Consider the following 12520-nt stretch of genomic DNA (forward strand, 5'->3'; position numbering starts at 1 on the left):
GAAAATACTGCCACCGAGCCCGTACTTTTAACACTTGTGTTAATAGCTAAAACTGCACAAAGGTGTTGCTTCAGAACACAAACAGTTATATAGAAGCCATATAATCTGATGCAAAACCCTTGGGCAAAGAAGAAAGGAAAAATAAACAACTAATTTTAGAACCTGAACACTCCATTAGCAATTCTCACCAATTAAAGTATGATGCAACTGCTGTCAACAGGCAAATTTTAGTTGTATTTTAAGCACGAATTTAAATACAAAATACACAAGCTACTGCACTATAAGAATAATAACTGGTTACAGGTAGCATGGAGGCCAACAAGAGGAAACATACTGGTTCTCTCTGCCTTTGCACTAAATGGATGCAACATTTAAGATACAGTCATGCCACACAAACCCTCATTTCTACTTGGACAGCAGGAAATCTATACCACAATCTCCAGAAATCTAAAAGCACTTTAGGAATATAAATACCAGTGAAAGTCTATTGCAAATTTAATCCCTAAACTCACTTGTAATAGCAAAGTAGATCCGTACTAATTATTTGAAAGCTACTAAGTATCTTTTTTTGTCTCTGCTTGTAATTTTCAGGGGGTGGGGGACAGAGGCACACAACAGTCTCCTGCTGAGCCCACTACACTGAGATGCTTATAAAAATACAGCCATTTAACATAAACAAATAAATAAATCACTACACTTGATTATAAAACTCCTAGCCAAGATTTACTTATTTTGAGATGTATATCACCAACTTGACCACCTCCTAAAATATAAAATTAGGGGGTTTTTTAATCCTTAATGGGAGGAAGAAGAATTTTAAAAAGAGCAAGATTTAAGAGGAACACACCAAACTGACACAAAGGCAGCCACTGGTGCTTAACAGTGCAGGAGTAACTTCACAGCCATCTTTGCTTTAAAGAAATGAAACAATGCCCAAAGAAAGTAGCTTGCTTACTATTCAGGATCAGCACAAGGTTCAGGACACAACTGTTTCCATTTACCTCTGCAGTAGAAAACCAGCCTGTCCAGTGCATTGGCACAAGCGCTTCCACGTTAGTATCCTGCTTATCCAGTGATCAGCATTTGCTATGGTGAAGTCCTTTCCCACTCTGGGACACCTAACACTGCTTTCCAACCAGTCTGCCAGACTGACCAAGGAACTCCAAGTCTAACACTTCAGACTGCTACAAAACAATAATCCACACGGTAGATGATTCTATAGGAGTAAGGAAAGAGCAAGGTGCTGCTTTGATTAAGGCAAGCATTATAGCACTTTGTATGTCGCTTACAAGCCTCCTGCAAGGCCAGAAGATGGAAAGAGTGAAGTGCAGGAAAACTGAACAACTGTCCGCTTTGCCTGCGAGGAATTATCAGATAGCTTTCCTTCACTGTCAGCAGAATAAACCAAATCCCAACAGAAGAACTTGAACAGCACTCTGTCAGGGAGACAAGCACATTTTATTTCAAAGAAGAGAACAAAACAGCTGCCACAAGACCAAATAACATCCCACATTTGGCTCCTAAATACCAATGCAGCTCTTCAAGGCTCAAGGTCTCATTCATTACATGCCTGCAAGCAGAGAAAAGGATTTTTCAAAGCAGCTTTCCTAAGCTAAGCATGCAAGTCTGAAAACACCTAGATTTTCTTTTAGAAAGGCCTCCATGGTATGAATGCAAAGTCTCTCAAAGCGGGCACTGGCACAGGATAAACATATTCGAGCATCACTGCAGCATTTATGCATAGAAAAACTGCAACACACACATAAATTGAGATTTTATGTGTCAGTACTGCTGGCAGGTGCACGATGTGGTCAAGTTTTAAGTTCCAGAAAATGGTTCATCATTATTCAAATGACTTGATAATTAAAGAACACTGGTACTTCAACTCCCAAGCAAACTTAGAGATGCATAATAAAACCACATTAAAAAAAAAGTACATGGCCTTGTTTGGTTTTAACTGATTTTACTTTAACTATAGTTCACTTGAAGACTATTTCAAATTGCTGTAAGCTGAGCCCATTCAGTGCAATAAAAACATCTTACAGTGATTGCACAAACTGCGTAAGTTTCCTCACTGCCCTGTGTCCTCCCTCCAGTCAGCTGGGAAGTTTATTCACTACCCCTGTTCCCTTCAGCTTCTCATTAATACTACTAGCAATCAAAAAGGAAACATGAAACAAGAACAGCAATACAGAATTACAGAATCGACAGGGTTGGAAAAGACCTCAGAGATCATCGAGTCCAACCCTTGGTCCAACTCTAGTCCGTTTACTAGATCATGGCACTAAGTGCCATGTCCAATCTCAGTTTAAAAACCTCCAGGGACGGTGAGTCCACCACCTCCCTGGGCAGCCATTCCAATGCCTGACCACTCTCTCTGTAAAGAATTTCGTTCTAATATCCAGCCTAAATTTCCCCGGCAGAGTTTAAGCCCATGCCCCCTTGTCCTATTGCTGACTGCCTGGGAGAAGAGACCAATCCCCACCTGGCTATAACTTCCCTTCAGGTAGTTATAGAGAGTGATGAGGTCACCTCTAAGCCTCCTCTTCTCTAGACTAAACAAGCCCAGCTCCCTCAGCCTCTCCCCATAGGTCTTACGTTCAAGTCCCTTCACCAGTCGTGTTGCTCTTCTCTGGACCCGCTCCAGCACTTCAATGTCTTTCCTGAACTGAGGGGCCCAGAACGCATGGACCATCGCAGTATCTTCACTGTTGTGCTCACAGTCTGCACCCTCGTTCATCTGTTCAGTTTCTGGGTGGGAAGAGCCTCTGCGTAGGGTACAAATGTGACAGCTCGAGGCATAAACCAGGAATATATTTTGCCCTGGCAGCTCTGCTCAACAAGGCAACCGTACATTGAAAGGCAAGCACTTGACGAGATGACCAATGTAGCCCTGATTCATCTAAGAGTACACCTGTCCTCACCTAAGTAAGGCATGATCACTTTGGAGAGCCGTACCACACGTTAACAGCATTAAAAGCAATAAGCCAGTTTGACTTTCCCCAGGGCAAGTCATGCAGATGCATATCTGTAGCCTACAACACGGATAACATGATCATCAGCACTACCACAGGATGTTGAGTAACAGAAAAATTAACAGCAACCAAGGATCATTTCTCTGTGATTGCTTTTCTCTCCAATGGTTTATTGGCACACACATATCAAAACCAGTTGCTTTCATCAAATGTTATTCTTTAGCTGGGCATCTCAGTTGCCCACACCCCACATTCCTCTGCTTAGTACCAAAGTGGGTGTTAAAATCCATCTTCCTTCTCTGCTTTGCTTTCCAGCCCCTATGCATCCCTCCAAAGCTGACAAAGGCCAGTTCTTCCAGGGAGTAACTCTGGCAATCGAAGTCACACTCCCGTCAATCTGGAGTAAGAAGATGTAGGTCAATAATTTTCACTTGAAAGAAACATTGACAGGAGTTTACCTCATGAAGAAGGAAAAAAATTGTAAAGATATTTATGCACCTAAAACAGCAAGCTGAAGGGATATATCCTCCAGAAGGGATGTATAGAGCCACAAATTAATCCATCTGGTGGTTATCTGCACCCTCAGATGACTCCATATCTTTTAAGAACATTTGTCTGATGAGATTCCGCTTCCTGGAATACTTTAAATTGTTGTTTTTGAATAAAACTTTAAATAGCATGGCATGTAAATATAAATAATTACAATTTCATCAACACACAGGAGTAACTCTGGTCTTTAAACATGGAAGCACAGTAACTTAGGCAAACAGAAATTAGTCTCATTTTTGCATAATTTCTCAGATTAAACTTATATATTAGCTAAAGTGCAGTGCTATTACTATACCCTCAGGCTTCAGAGCACATCATGCCACATGTTCATTTGGCTGCTAAGAAGCAGCAACTAAATGATTAGCATTTTTTCCAAAGACAGTTGAGATTAATAGTTTGAAGTCATTTCTTTAATTTAACAATGAAACTTGAACATTGAAATTAGAGTCAACATTAATAACATTTAATTTCAGAAAACTCTGTGTTAGTCTTGAGCACTGATCATAGGATGGATAGAATCCTCACTCTTATCTGTCTTTTCTGTAACTGGAAACAAACTCCAGCTACTAAATTTGCACAACTTGTTAACAGTACAGCTTTAAGTAAGTGCACGTACACAACTTCAGACACTTAACCCTGCAAAGATGCAGAAACTGGAGAGTGAAAATATCACCCTGCTGAAATCAACAGGTGTTTTTTGGTGATTTTTACGGTACCAAGCAGGACCTGTTTGTCCAGCACAGGTTTCTCGCATGGATGAGGGAGGGACAGATGAACGAAGTGACATCTCTGTGCTGGAGTCACAGAACTGCCTCACTGCTCTGACCAAGACATCCATTTTCTGAACAGGACCAAAACTCCTTTCATCCCCATTTCCTAGACAAAAAGGAGAGGAGATAGCAGATGGGAGAGCACTAATAGAAATCCTACACACAGGCAAAAACCCTCCTCGCTCTTCCAAGCAAAGCAGCTTCCCCAGCCTGAATCCAGGCTTCGCAGACATTGCAAACACCCCAGTATGACTGGGGGAACTCCAGTTACCCTCAGATTGTGTTCCTTTGTTTTCAGAACATAATGAAATCCCTTCCTTCCATGATACCTTTTTCCCTCCCCAACTTGAGAAGCCTTTGCTAGTGCAGGCAGCTCCTGTCACCACCTGAAGACTTTTGGAAGCTGCGTCCAGGCTCTGTCAACCACAAAGCAGCTGCTGTAACCCTGCTAAGGGTTGGCAAAGCTCTCCCTGGGTTCCTCCCCCAGAGGTGTACAGAGCTCAACTCCTGCAGCCCGGAAAGGCTCGCTTGACATTCTGTATCTGCAAGGACTCCGTTAGCAACTTCCCGTAACATAAAGCATATTTTTAAAAGGCACAGAAAATAAGAGATAATTAAAATGTAAGAAGTGTCATCTTCATAAAAGCCACAGGACTAAATAAAGTCTTGGAGGGCCCTCTCCTGTACATTCAGGATTTCTCTACATGCACAACGCACCTTCCTGCGTAAAATGTTTAATAAACAAAACCACTCTTCTCTGTACCTTTAAAAATATCTGAAGTAGCATTTGATTAGGTCATAGGGAAAAGCTCCTAGCATATTTTTTACTCCAAGCAGAAGACACTTATAAGGAAAATTAACTCTCAACTCAGAACTATGGAGACTCAAAACCCAAAATCCATTTATAGCCAGTTACCAGCTCAGCATCAATTTGATCCATTACCAAACAGCTAATCTACACTCAGGAAAATTACTTTCATTTATGCATCTAGCCTAAGAGAATGCTAACAATTCTCGCTCCTTAGATGACAGGATTGTCACAGCAACAGCTAAGAACTACTTTTTCCTTCACAAAAAAAAGTATTTACCCTCTCTTGACTAAGCACTGAGGAACTACATAGAAAGGATATTGCATAAATGTTAATATTTATCTCCTGGTAATTTTTGGTACTGTGAATTTAGATTAATGAGCAAACACACCCCATGGAAACAACCTCTCTCGCCTTGTCTTAAGATGATTTATTAAGCAATGCAATTACGAGTGACAAGCCCACAGAGAAATGCACTAAACTTAACACTGCAGAAAGAGCAAAACCTTGCCCACATATTTTTTGTTCGACTCCTTCCTCTTACTGCAACCAAAGGAACGGCAACAAAAATAACTACTTAAGCAGTGAAAACCTATTACCATCCTCTTAACAAAGGAATACTGCAAAGCCTTATTTTCTACACGGTTCATTTATTGTTCCTGAACAAAGAAAAAATAGCCTTTGTGTTTTTTCACAAAGTGAAGTGATTCGCAGGGGAGAACACAAATAGTCACCTCTCTTTTATTTAAAGAGACCTAGATATGAAGTGGGGAGAAGGAAGAAAGATGTTTGTAAATTAACATGCTAAGTAACAAAAGCCTTCACTCTCTAATCCTCTCTAGAAAATGCTATGAAAAGGTACTGAAACCTTTGTGGTAGACACTAAATGGTTAAATCTGGCCGGGATTCCCCGCCAACACAAATTCTGATGATCTGCCATTGGATGTTGTCATCACCCATGTCCTGTTCTAGTCCACCCAGATCCTCCCTGCAGCTTTTCTGCCTCGGGCATCTCTGATGTACCGGATCAGAGTCTGGAGTCCCTGCTTATCAGGATCTTTCACTTACCAGCCCTGTGCACGCACGCACACCAGATATTACTGCTTTTCAGAAGACGGCATAAAAGAGTAAGCAAGTCACTGAGGTCTAACATGGGAGGTCTGTACGAAAACTAAATGCATAAAAGCCCTGCTGGAAAATAGCTTGCTTTCCAAGCAAATCTTGAGCAATGAACAGCCCTGAAACATTCCCAAGTATTACACAGCTGTTTTACATATTGAAGAGTTTACCTACACACAGCAAATGTCCATAGATCTACTACTCTCTGCTTGCACTCGTCTTTATATTCAAACCACAATGCAAATATTATCTGGTTCAAACACCACTGATCTAAATCAGCAAGTTGTACAATACTGTCATATTAAACCTACATCATAGCTTGTTTTCCTGAAGCATTCCTGGAGCCTGCCTTCTAGATGTAATTACTGTACAATATATATCAGAACCAGAGAGAAAGGCTTCACTCTGAGGGCTGAAATTGAGAAGAAATCAATACAAAGAAGATAAATGTTTCTTCAAGAGCTGCAGAGGTATTAACCCTCTCTCCAACTTATTTTCTTTTTGCTTCAAATAATTTTACTATGTAAGAAGCTGCTGGAAGGACTGGGATATAATGGATCTATCTGCTTATCTGCCTGTTTGGGGTTAATAAAAAAACCTGTATTTTCGGAAAAAAAGAGAAAAAAATAAACAAAAAATAAACAGAAGTGGAAGTTCTGTAAGGCTTCTAGAATTTGCTGCTTTCTTTTCACACTTGCACACCTGAATGCAGCCAGAGACCCGGGCTGCAGCAACAGCAGGTCGGGGAAGCAGCGGGACGAGGGGGGTCGCTCTGCCCTCACCCCCACCGTGTGACCCCCCCGCCCACCGCTACCAGCAGGGGGGGGAGCCCAAGAAAAAAGTGAATGAATGAATAAATAAAGCACTCGGGGGGCGCGCGGGGCTGCCAGGCCGCTCGCGGGAAGGTCCGCAGATCTGGTGAGGGGGGTCACGGCACAGCCACCCCCCGGGGCCGCTCCCGGGGGCTGGGGCAGGCGGGGCCCGTGCGCGGCCCCGCGGGGGCGCTGGCGGCGCGAGAGCGCCCCTGGCGGCCGGTCCGGGGCTCTGCGGGGCAGGCGGGAGCCGGAGCCCCGCGCGGGCGCTGCAAGTTCCCCCCGGGCCGGGGGCGCTGCCAGGGCGGGGGGAGGACACACGGGTCCCACCGCGGGGCGAGAGACCACCCGGACCCATTATACACTGCCCCTGCGTTTCGGTGGGCGGGCGAGGAGCGATGCACAAGCCATGGGGTGCAAAGCGGGGGTGGAAAGCACGGTGGGCGCTGGGTACCCCGCGCCCGCATAACCCCTTTCCCACAGGGTGGGGGGGGCGGTGGTTGCACAGAGCCAGACGCGGATGCGGAGCGGGAGCGCAGCCCCGCGCCCCCCTGCCCTGCCAAGGTCAGCGCGCCGGCACGGCGAGACACCCACCGCGGACACGAGTGGGGTGTGGAACGCAGGGACCCGCGCACAACTTAAGTTTTTGGCAAGGGACAGGGGGCTACAACAAGGGATCGAAGCCGGAGTCACGCTGCCTTCGGGGCGGCGGGCGGCAGTCCCGCAGCACAACGGAAGCCCCCAGACAGCCCCGAGAAGGAAGGGCCGCGCACAAGGACCCCCCCCTTCGCCCGCCCCACGCCGTGGGGGGCTGCAGTGCACCGAAGAGAGGGGACACAGCACCAGGAGCGCGGAACCGAGCTCATGCACTGCGGACGGCCCCACTCGCGGGCAGCGCTGCCCGCAGCCGGGAGAGTGCTGCGGAGCCGGGGGACACCCAACGTTGGGGTCACCCATGGAAAGGGGCCCCCGCGCTCCCGAGTGCATCCTCCGCACTCACGGGGTGCCCTGCCGGCACCCTCCGGGGGATCGCGGACACGCGTGGCGGAGGCACCGGGACCACCCCCCCCCCCCCCACCAAGCGCCGCGCTCACTTACCGGGGAAGCACACCACATCATGGAGCACGGAGCTGGTGATTTTCAAGAAAAAGATCCACCAACACGGTTGCAGTAGCCTCCGCATGTCCAAAGCCGCACATCGAAAGGGGAGAGGGGCTAAAATAATCAACACGCAGGGGGATGGCAACAAAAAATAAAAAAGAAAATAAGAAAATAAAAACCCCAAACTTGTTGAAAATAAGTTTCTCCCCGCACCCCTCTTCCTGCGGGAGAAAGCGGGGGGCTCCCGCTCGCCTCCTCAACGGGGAAAATAACCCCAGAACCGTGGGGCTGGGGGGGGTGAAAGAGACACGCGCCGGCGGGGCGCGGGGACCCCCGCGCGGCACAGCGCGGCACAGCGCGGCGGGGCGCGGAGCTGCGCGGCTCAGGCGGGCAGCGGCGGCGGGGCGCGCGGCATGCCGCGGACGGGGCGCTCAGAGCCGCCTCCGCGCACGGGCGGGCGGGCGGCGGTCAGCCGGGGCCCCGGCGCGCTCCATCCTGCCGTACAGGAAGTGGCGGGCGAGCCCGGATCCTGGCGGAGACTTTAAAGCGGGGCGAGGGAGAGGGAGCGCGGCGCGGCGGCGAGGAGAGGAGGAGAGGAGGAGAGGCGGCGGCGCGCCGGGAGCCCCGGCGGCGCGTCCCCGCCGCCCTTAAAGCGGCCGCGGCGCGGGGGCGGGCGCGCGCGTTCGCTCGCGTGCACGCACCGGAGCGCTGCCCCGCTCACTCTCCGCGTCCGCCCCTTTGCCTGCGGAATGGGGTGTTACAGTGCCGGGTTTGGGGGATAAACGTGTCACTGAGCCGAGGAAATTCGCCGTTTGGAATTTGGGATTTTTAGCTCTTAACCAAGCGGTCTCTTTGTGAAGTTACTTGTGCCATTACGCCGCCCTCGGTGCATGCTGCGGGGGGACGGGGCTTGGTGTTGGGTGTCCGTTTTCTCCATGCCCCCCCCGAGTTGTGTGTATCATTCTGTGTATTGCCAGAGGTGTCCGTCTGCCCCCCGAAATCCTATAGTTCTCCTCCGTCCCCTTCAATACTGTGGATCACACCTCGTATTGCCAGAGGTTCCCCCACAAAATCCTACCGCTTGTTTGTTTAAAGCTGTGACAGAAATTCCCACCGAAACTGACAGAAATTCCCACCGGAATCGACAGCAATTCCCACCGAAATAATACAGTATTTTTTCTCCCCCACTACTAGGCATCATTTTGGATGCTGCCAGAGGTCCTCCAAAAAACATGCAGCTCTTTTCCCCCCCAATACTATACCGGGTGTTGCAAGAGACCCCCTCTACCTCCTCCAAAATCACACAGCTTTTTTCTTCCCCAGTAATATGTATCATTCTGGGTATTGCCAGAGGTCCCCCACAAAACCGCTGGCTTTTCTCCCAGTATTGTGCATCATAACTACATATTTCCAGAGAGCCCCCTCAAAGTGAGATAGTTGTCTGTTATTTTTGCAGAGTCAGGTTGAGCCTGTCCCAAGGCACTCTGCATCCAAATCTGGACCCACAGCCCGCCCCCCCCCCCGACAGCAGTTCCTGAGTGATTGATAACTTTGCACAGGAAACAGAAACAGAAAATGGTGTGAATTCAGGATGAAGAGACAGTTGCTTATACTTGGTATTTCCTGCCAGTGCTGTGGTCTGCTGAAGCTTAAATTTCATTCAGAAGTAGTTTTTGTCTGTTACTTTGGTAATTATTTCCATTATGGGGATTCTGTTTCAGAACGGAAAGCATTTGGCAGGGGTTTATCAGCGCGTGCTGTGCTCAGCTCTGGTTCTGTCATTTGCTGTGACCATCTCCTCTTTGCTTACCTGTGAACCTTCCACATCTGTGGTGTTTCCAGAGGAGGGATGGGCAGCAGGAGGAGGAGGAACAGAGCAGGAAAATTCAGAAGAAGTCATATTTATTCAGTGGAATGGCAGTGATTTTCTCTCCTGCTGCCTCAACTGTGGGATCACCAGAGCCCTCAGGGCTTGGGTACTCACCACTGCTGTGCTCTGACTTTTCTGGAGGAGGCTGTGGCTTTGCGTTCATCCAGGTTTACCCCATGCAGCACAGGGTGCCAAATGAGTAGATCACCCTGCAGACAAAGGCCCCCTAATTGGGAGGCATTGCATTTTCATAGGCTTTCCTTTGACTTTCCACATCCCAGGTTGTGCCTGCCAAAAATTACAGTTTAAGTTATAAGTGCAGTCCTAACTAGGCAAACTGTTTATCCCAATAGGGATTTTACCAGTGTGAGGATTGAAGGACCTGATTAGATGTTCTCTGCCCTCCAGGGCACCACCCTTTGGGCTGTGCAAAGAGTGGGGGAGGCACTTGCAGAAGGATTTATCTAAATCAAAGCAAAAAATTTATAGGCCCTGACGAAAGTTCTTATCCAACTTATTGTTCATTAAATCATTTCCCAAAAGAAGGTGGGGTTTGGAGGTTGGTTTCAGCTCTCATAAAAACAAAGATAAAAATTTAAGAGCTAAATTTCCCTGAATTTTTTGTTCCTATGAAAACCAGAAAAATAAATCCCCACCTGCCTTGACCTTTTGGATTCTGCAGTGACATCTGTGCTCAGTTACTTACTGAGCGCCAGAAAAACCTGCAAAATATTCCCCTTTCAGCAATCAATCCCTTACTTTACTGATGGAATGCAACAGATAGGTGGGCAAGTTCTCCTCCAGTACTGAGACAATTCTTGAAATGATGCTCACTGGTATCGTAAGAGGCAATTTTAAAGTGAGGTTCAACAGGTCTCATTACATGAGAAAATTTATGAAACACTTGCAGTCTCATAAAAGAAGAATAAAAGTAATAGATTTTTTTTTTCAAAGAGCAGTTTACATGAGTATTTTTCTCACTAATTCAAAATTATTTGAAAAAGCTGTTAATTACATCATTGTATATTTTAAATATATTTTACATTAGCTTAGGGTTTCCTATCCTGGAAAATTACAAATCTGAAACTGCCTCCATACCTTGAAACTGGAGGAATTCTATATTTTCCATCCTCGGAGCAAACATACAAGTAAGATGTAAAATACATAAGCAGAATAGTGACTTCAGATCCCTATAAGCTGCTAAGGAAGCCTTTCGAGTGACAGTGCTCCCATCACAAACCAGAAGTGTTCAGGCTGGATATTCACAGTAGTCCCCTCAGGTCTGAAGTTCTAAAAACAAATCTGTAAAACCCCAATGTCGGCACGGACGGCTTGGTTCAGCGTGCTGTGGTACAGCATGTACCATGACCCACTTTTCCTGGAGTGACAAATCAATCATTGCATCATCACACATCGGTTTAGGAGCTGCAGCGGCGGAAGTAGCTGTATTTCACATTAGCGATTTGGGTGGGCAGGGAAATGGAAAGACGCATGATGGAGATCCAGACAACAAAATTAAACACGGTTAAATGAGAATCCATTTCCTGCAGTATCTCTGTGCCTGCGGCACACTGTCTATCAACAATACACAGGTACAAATTGGCCTGGAGTTGTATCTTTAACTATCCAAACAGAGAAAACTGCATTAGCAGCACGCTGCTCTGCCGGGCTGGTGCCGTGTGCCCGGGGAGCGTGTGCGTTAGATAGGACAGCTGCTTCTTTCCTAGTGACTGAAGTCCTGTGGTGTGGTTAAAATAACTGCTGCTGTATGAAGAGATTGTAAATGGACATTGGAATACAGTGCAGTAAAATCAGATTGATGGGTGTTCTGCAAATCTTGCAACATTTACTGTTAAACACAGTAGGCGCTGTCAAGGGGAAAGGAATAGGATTAGCATCTCTGGTTTGCATGGAACAGTGAATAAAGATAACTTCTACCTTTTTTTTTTCCTTCTGTTTGAACAGGTAGTATTTTTATGCTGCCTTCATCAACATATGGGCCTCACTCCTGGGAAAGAAATGAAAGTCTCTTAATTTATTTGATCAGACATGAGAAATAATAGAAAACTGAAACTAAGACTCGCATTTGTCATATGTTTGAATTAGTGGAAAGCTGAGGAAAGCAGAAAAATATTGCAAGGAGTTCAAAGATGAGAGGGTTTATTGAATTAGAAAAATATTAATAGCATTAATCATTCCCAAAACAGGCTTCTTAACATCTATAATGACTATATAAAGGATTGCGGAAATAAAAAATCAAAGAAGAAATCGGATACAGGAAGTTACACTTTTCTATGTTTAGAAAGAAAGGGATGAGTTTTCACTGATTTACATCCAGCCAGCCTCACCGGCATGGTTGGCCTGTGGGGGAAGTACCAGCTGAGGATCCATCCCTGAAAGGATAAATCAACATGAAGTCTCCAAGAAACAGCTACAGTTCATATTAGAAGTAATGTCCAGGTTAATTCAGCAGCCCTAGTTCCTGTCTAGCTTTGTATAGAAAGGACAAAAAGGA

General features: G+C 46.3%; 1 protein-coding gene across 1 annotated transcript in view; it reads right to left on the reverse strand.

The window, feature by feature from the left end:
* The window catches only part of PTPRG (protein tyrosine phosphatase receptor type G), a 401446-nt gene extending 392797 nt beyond the window's left edge, over positions 1-8649 (reverse strand). Inside the window, exon 1 of the mRNA XM_065075568.1 lies at positions 8133-8649. Coding sequence (XP_064931640.1) covers positions 8133-8217 — 85 coding nt within the window. The 5' untranslated portion in view covers positions 8218-8649. The remainder of the gene's footprint in view (positions 1-8132) is intronic.
* Between the last annotated feature and the right edge of the window lie 3871 nt (positions 8650-12520).

This window comes from Columba livia, chromosome 10 (assembly GCF_036013475.1).
Source record: "Columba livia isolate bColLiv1 breed racing homer chromosome 10, bColLiv1.pat.W.v2, whole genome shotgun sequence".
NCBI classification, from domain to species: Eukaryota; Metazoa; Chordata; class Aves; order Columbiformes; family Columbidae; genus Columba; species Columba livia.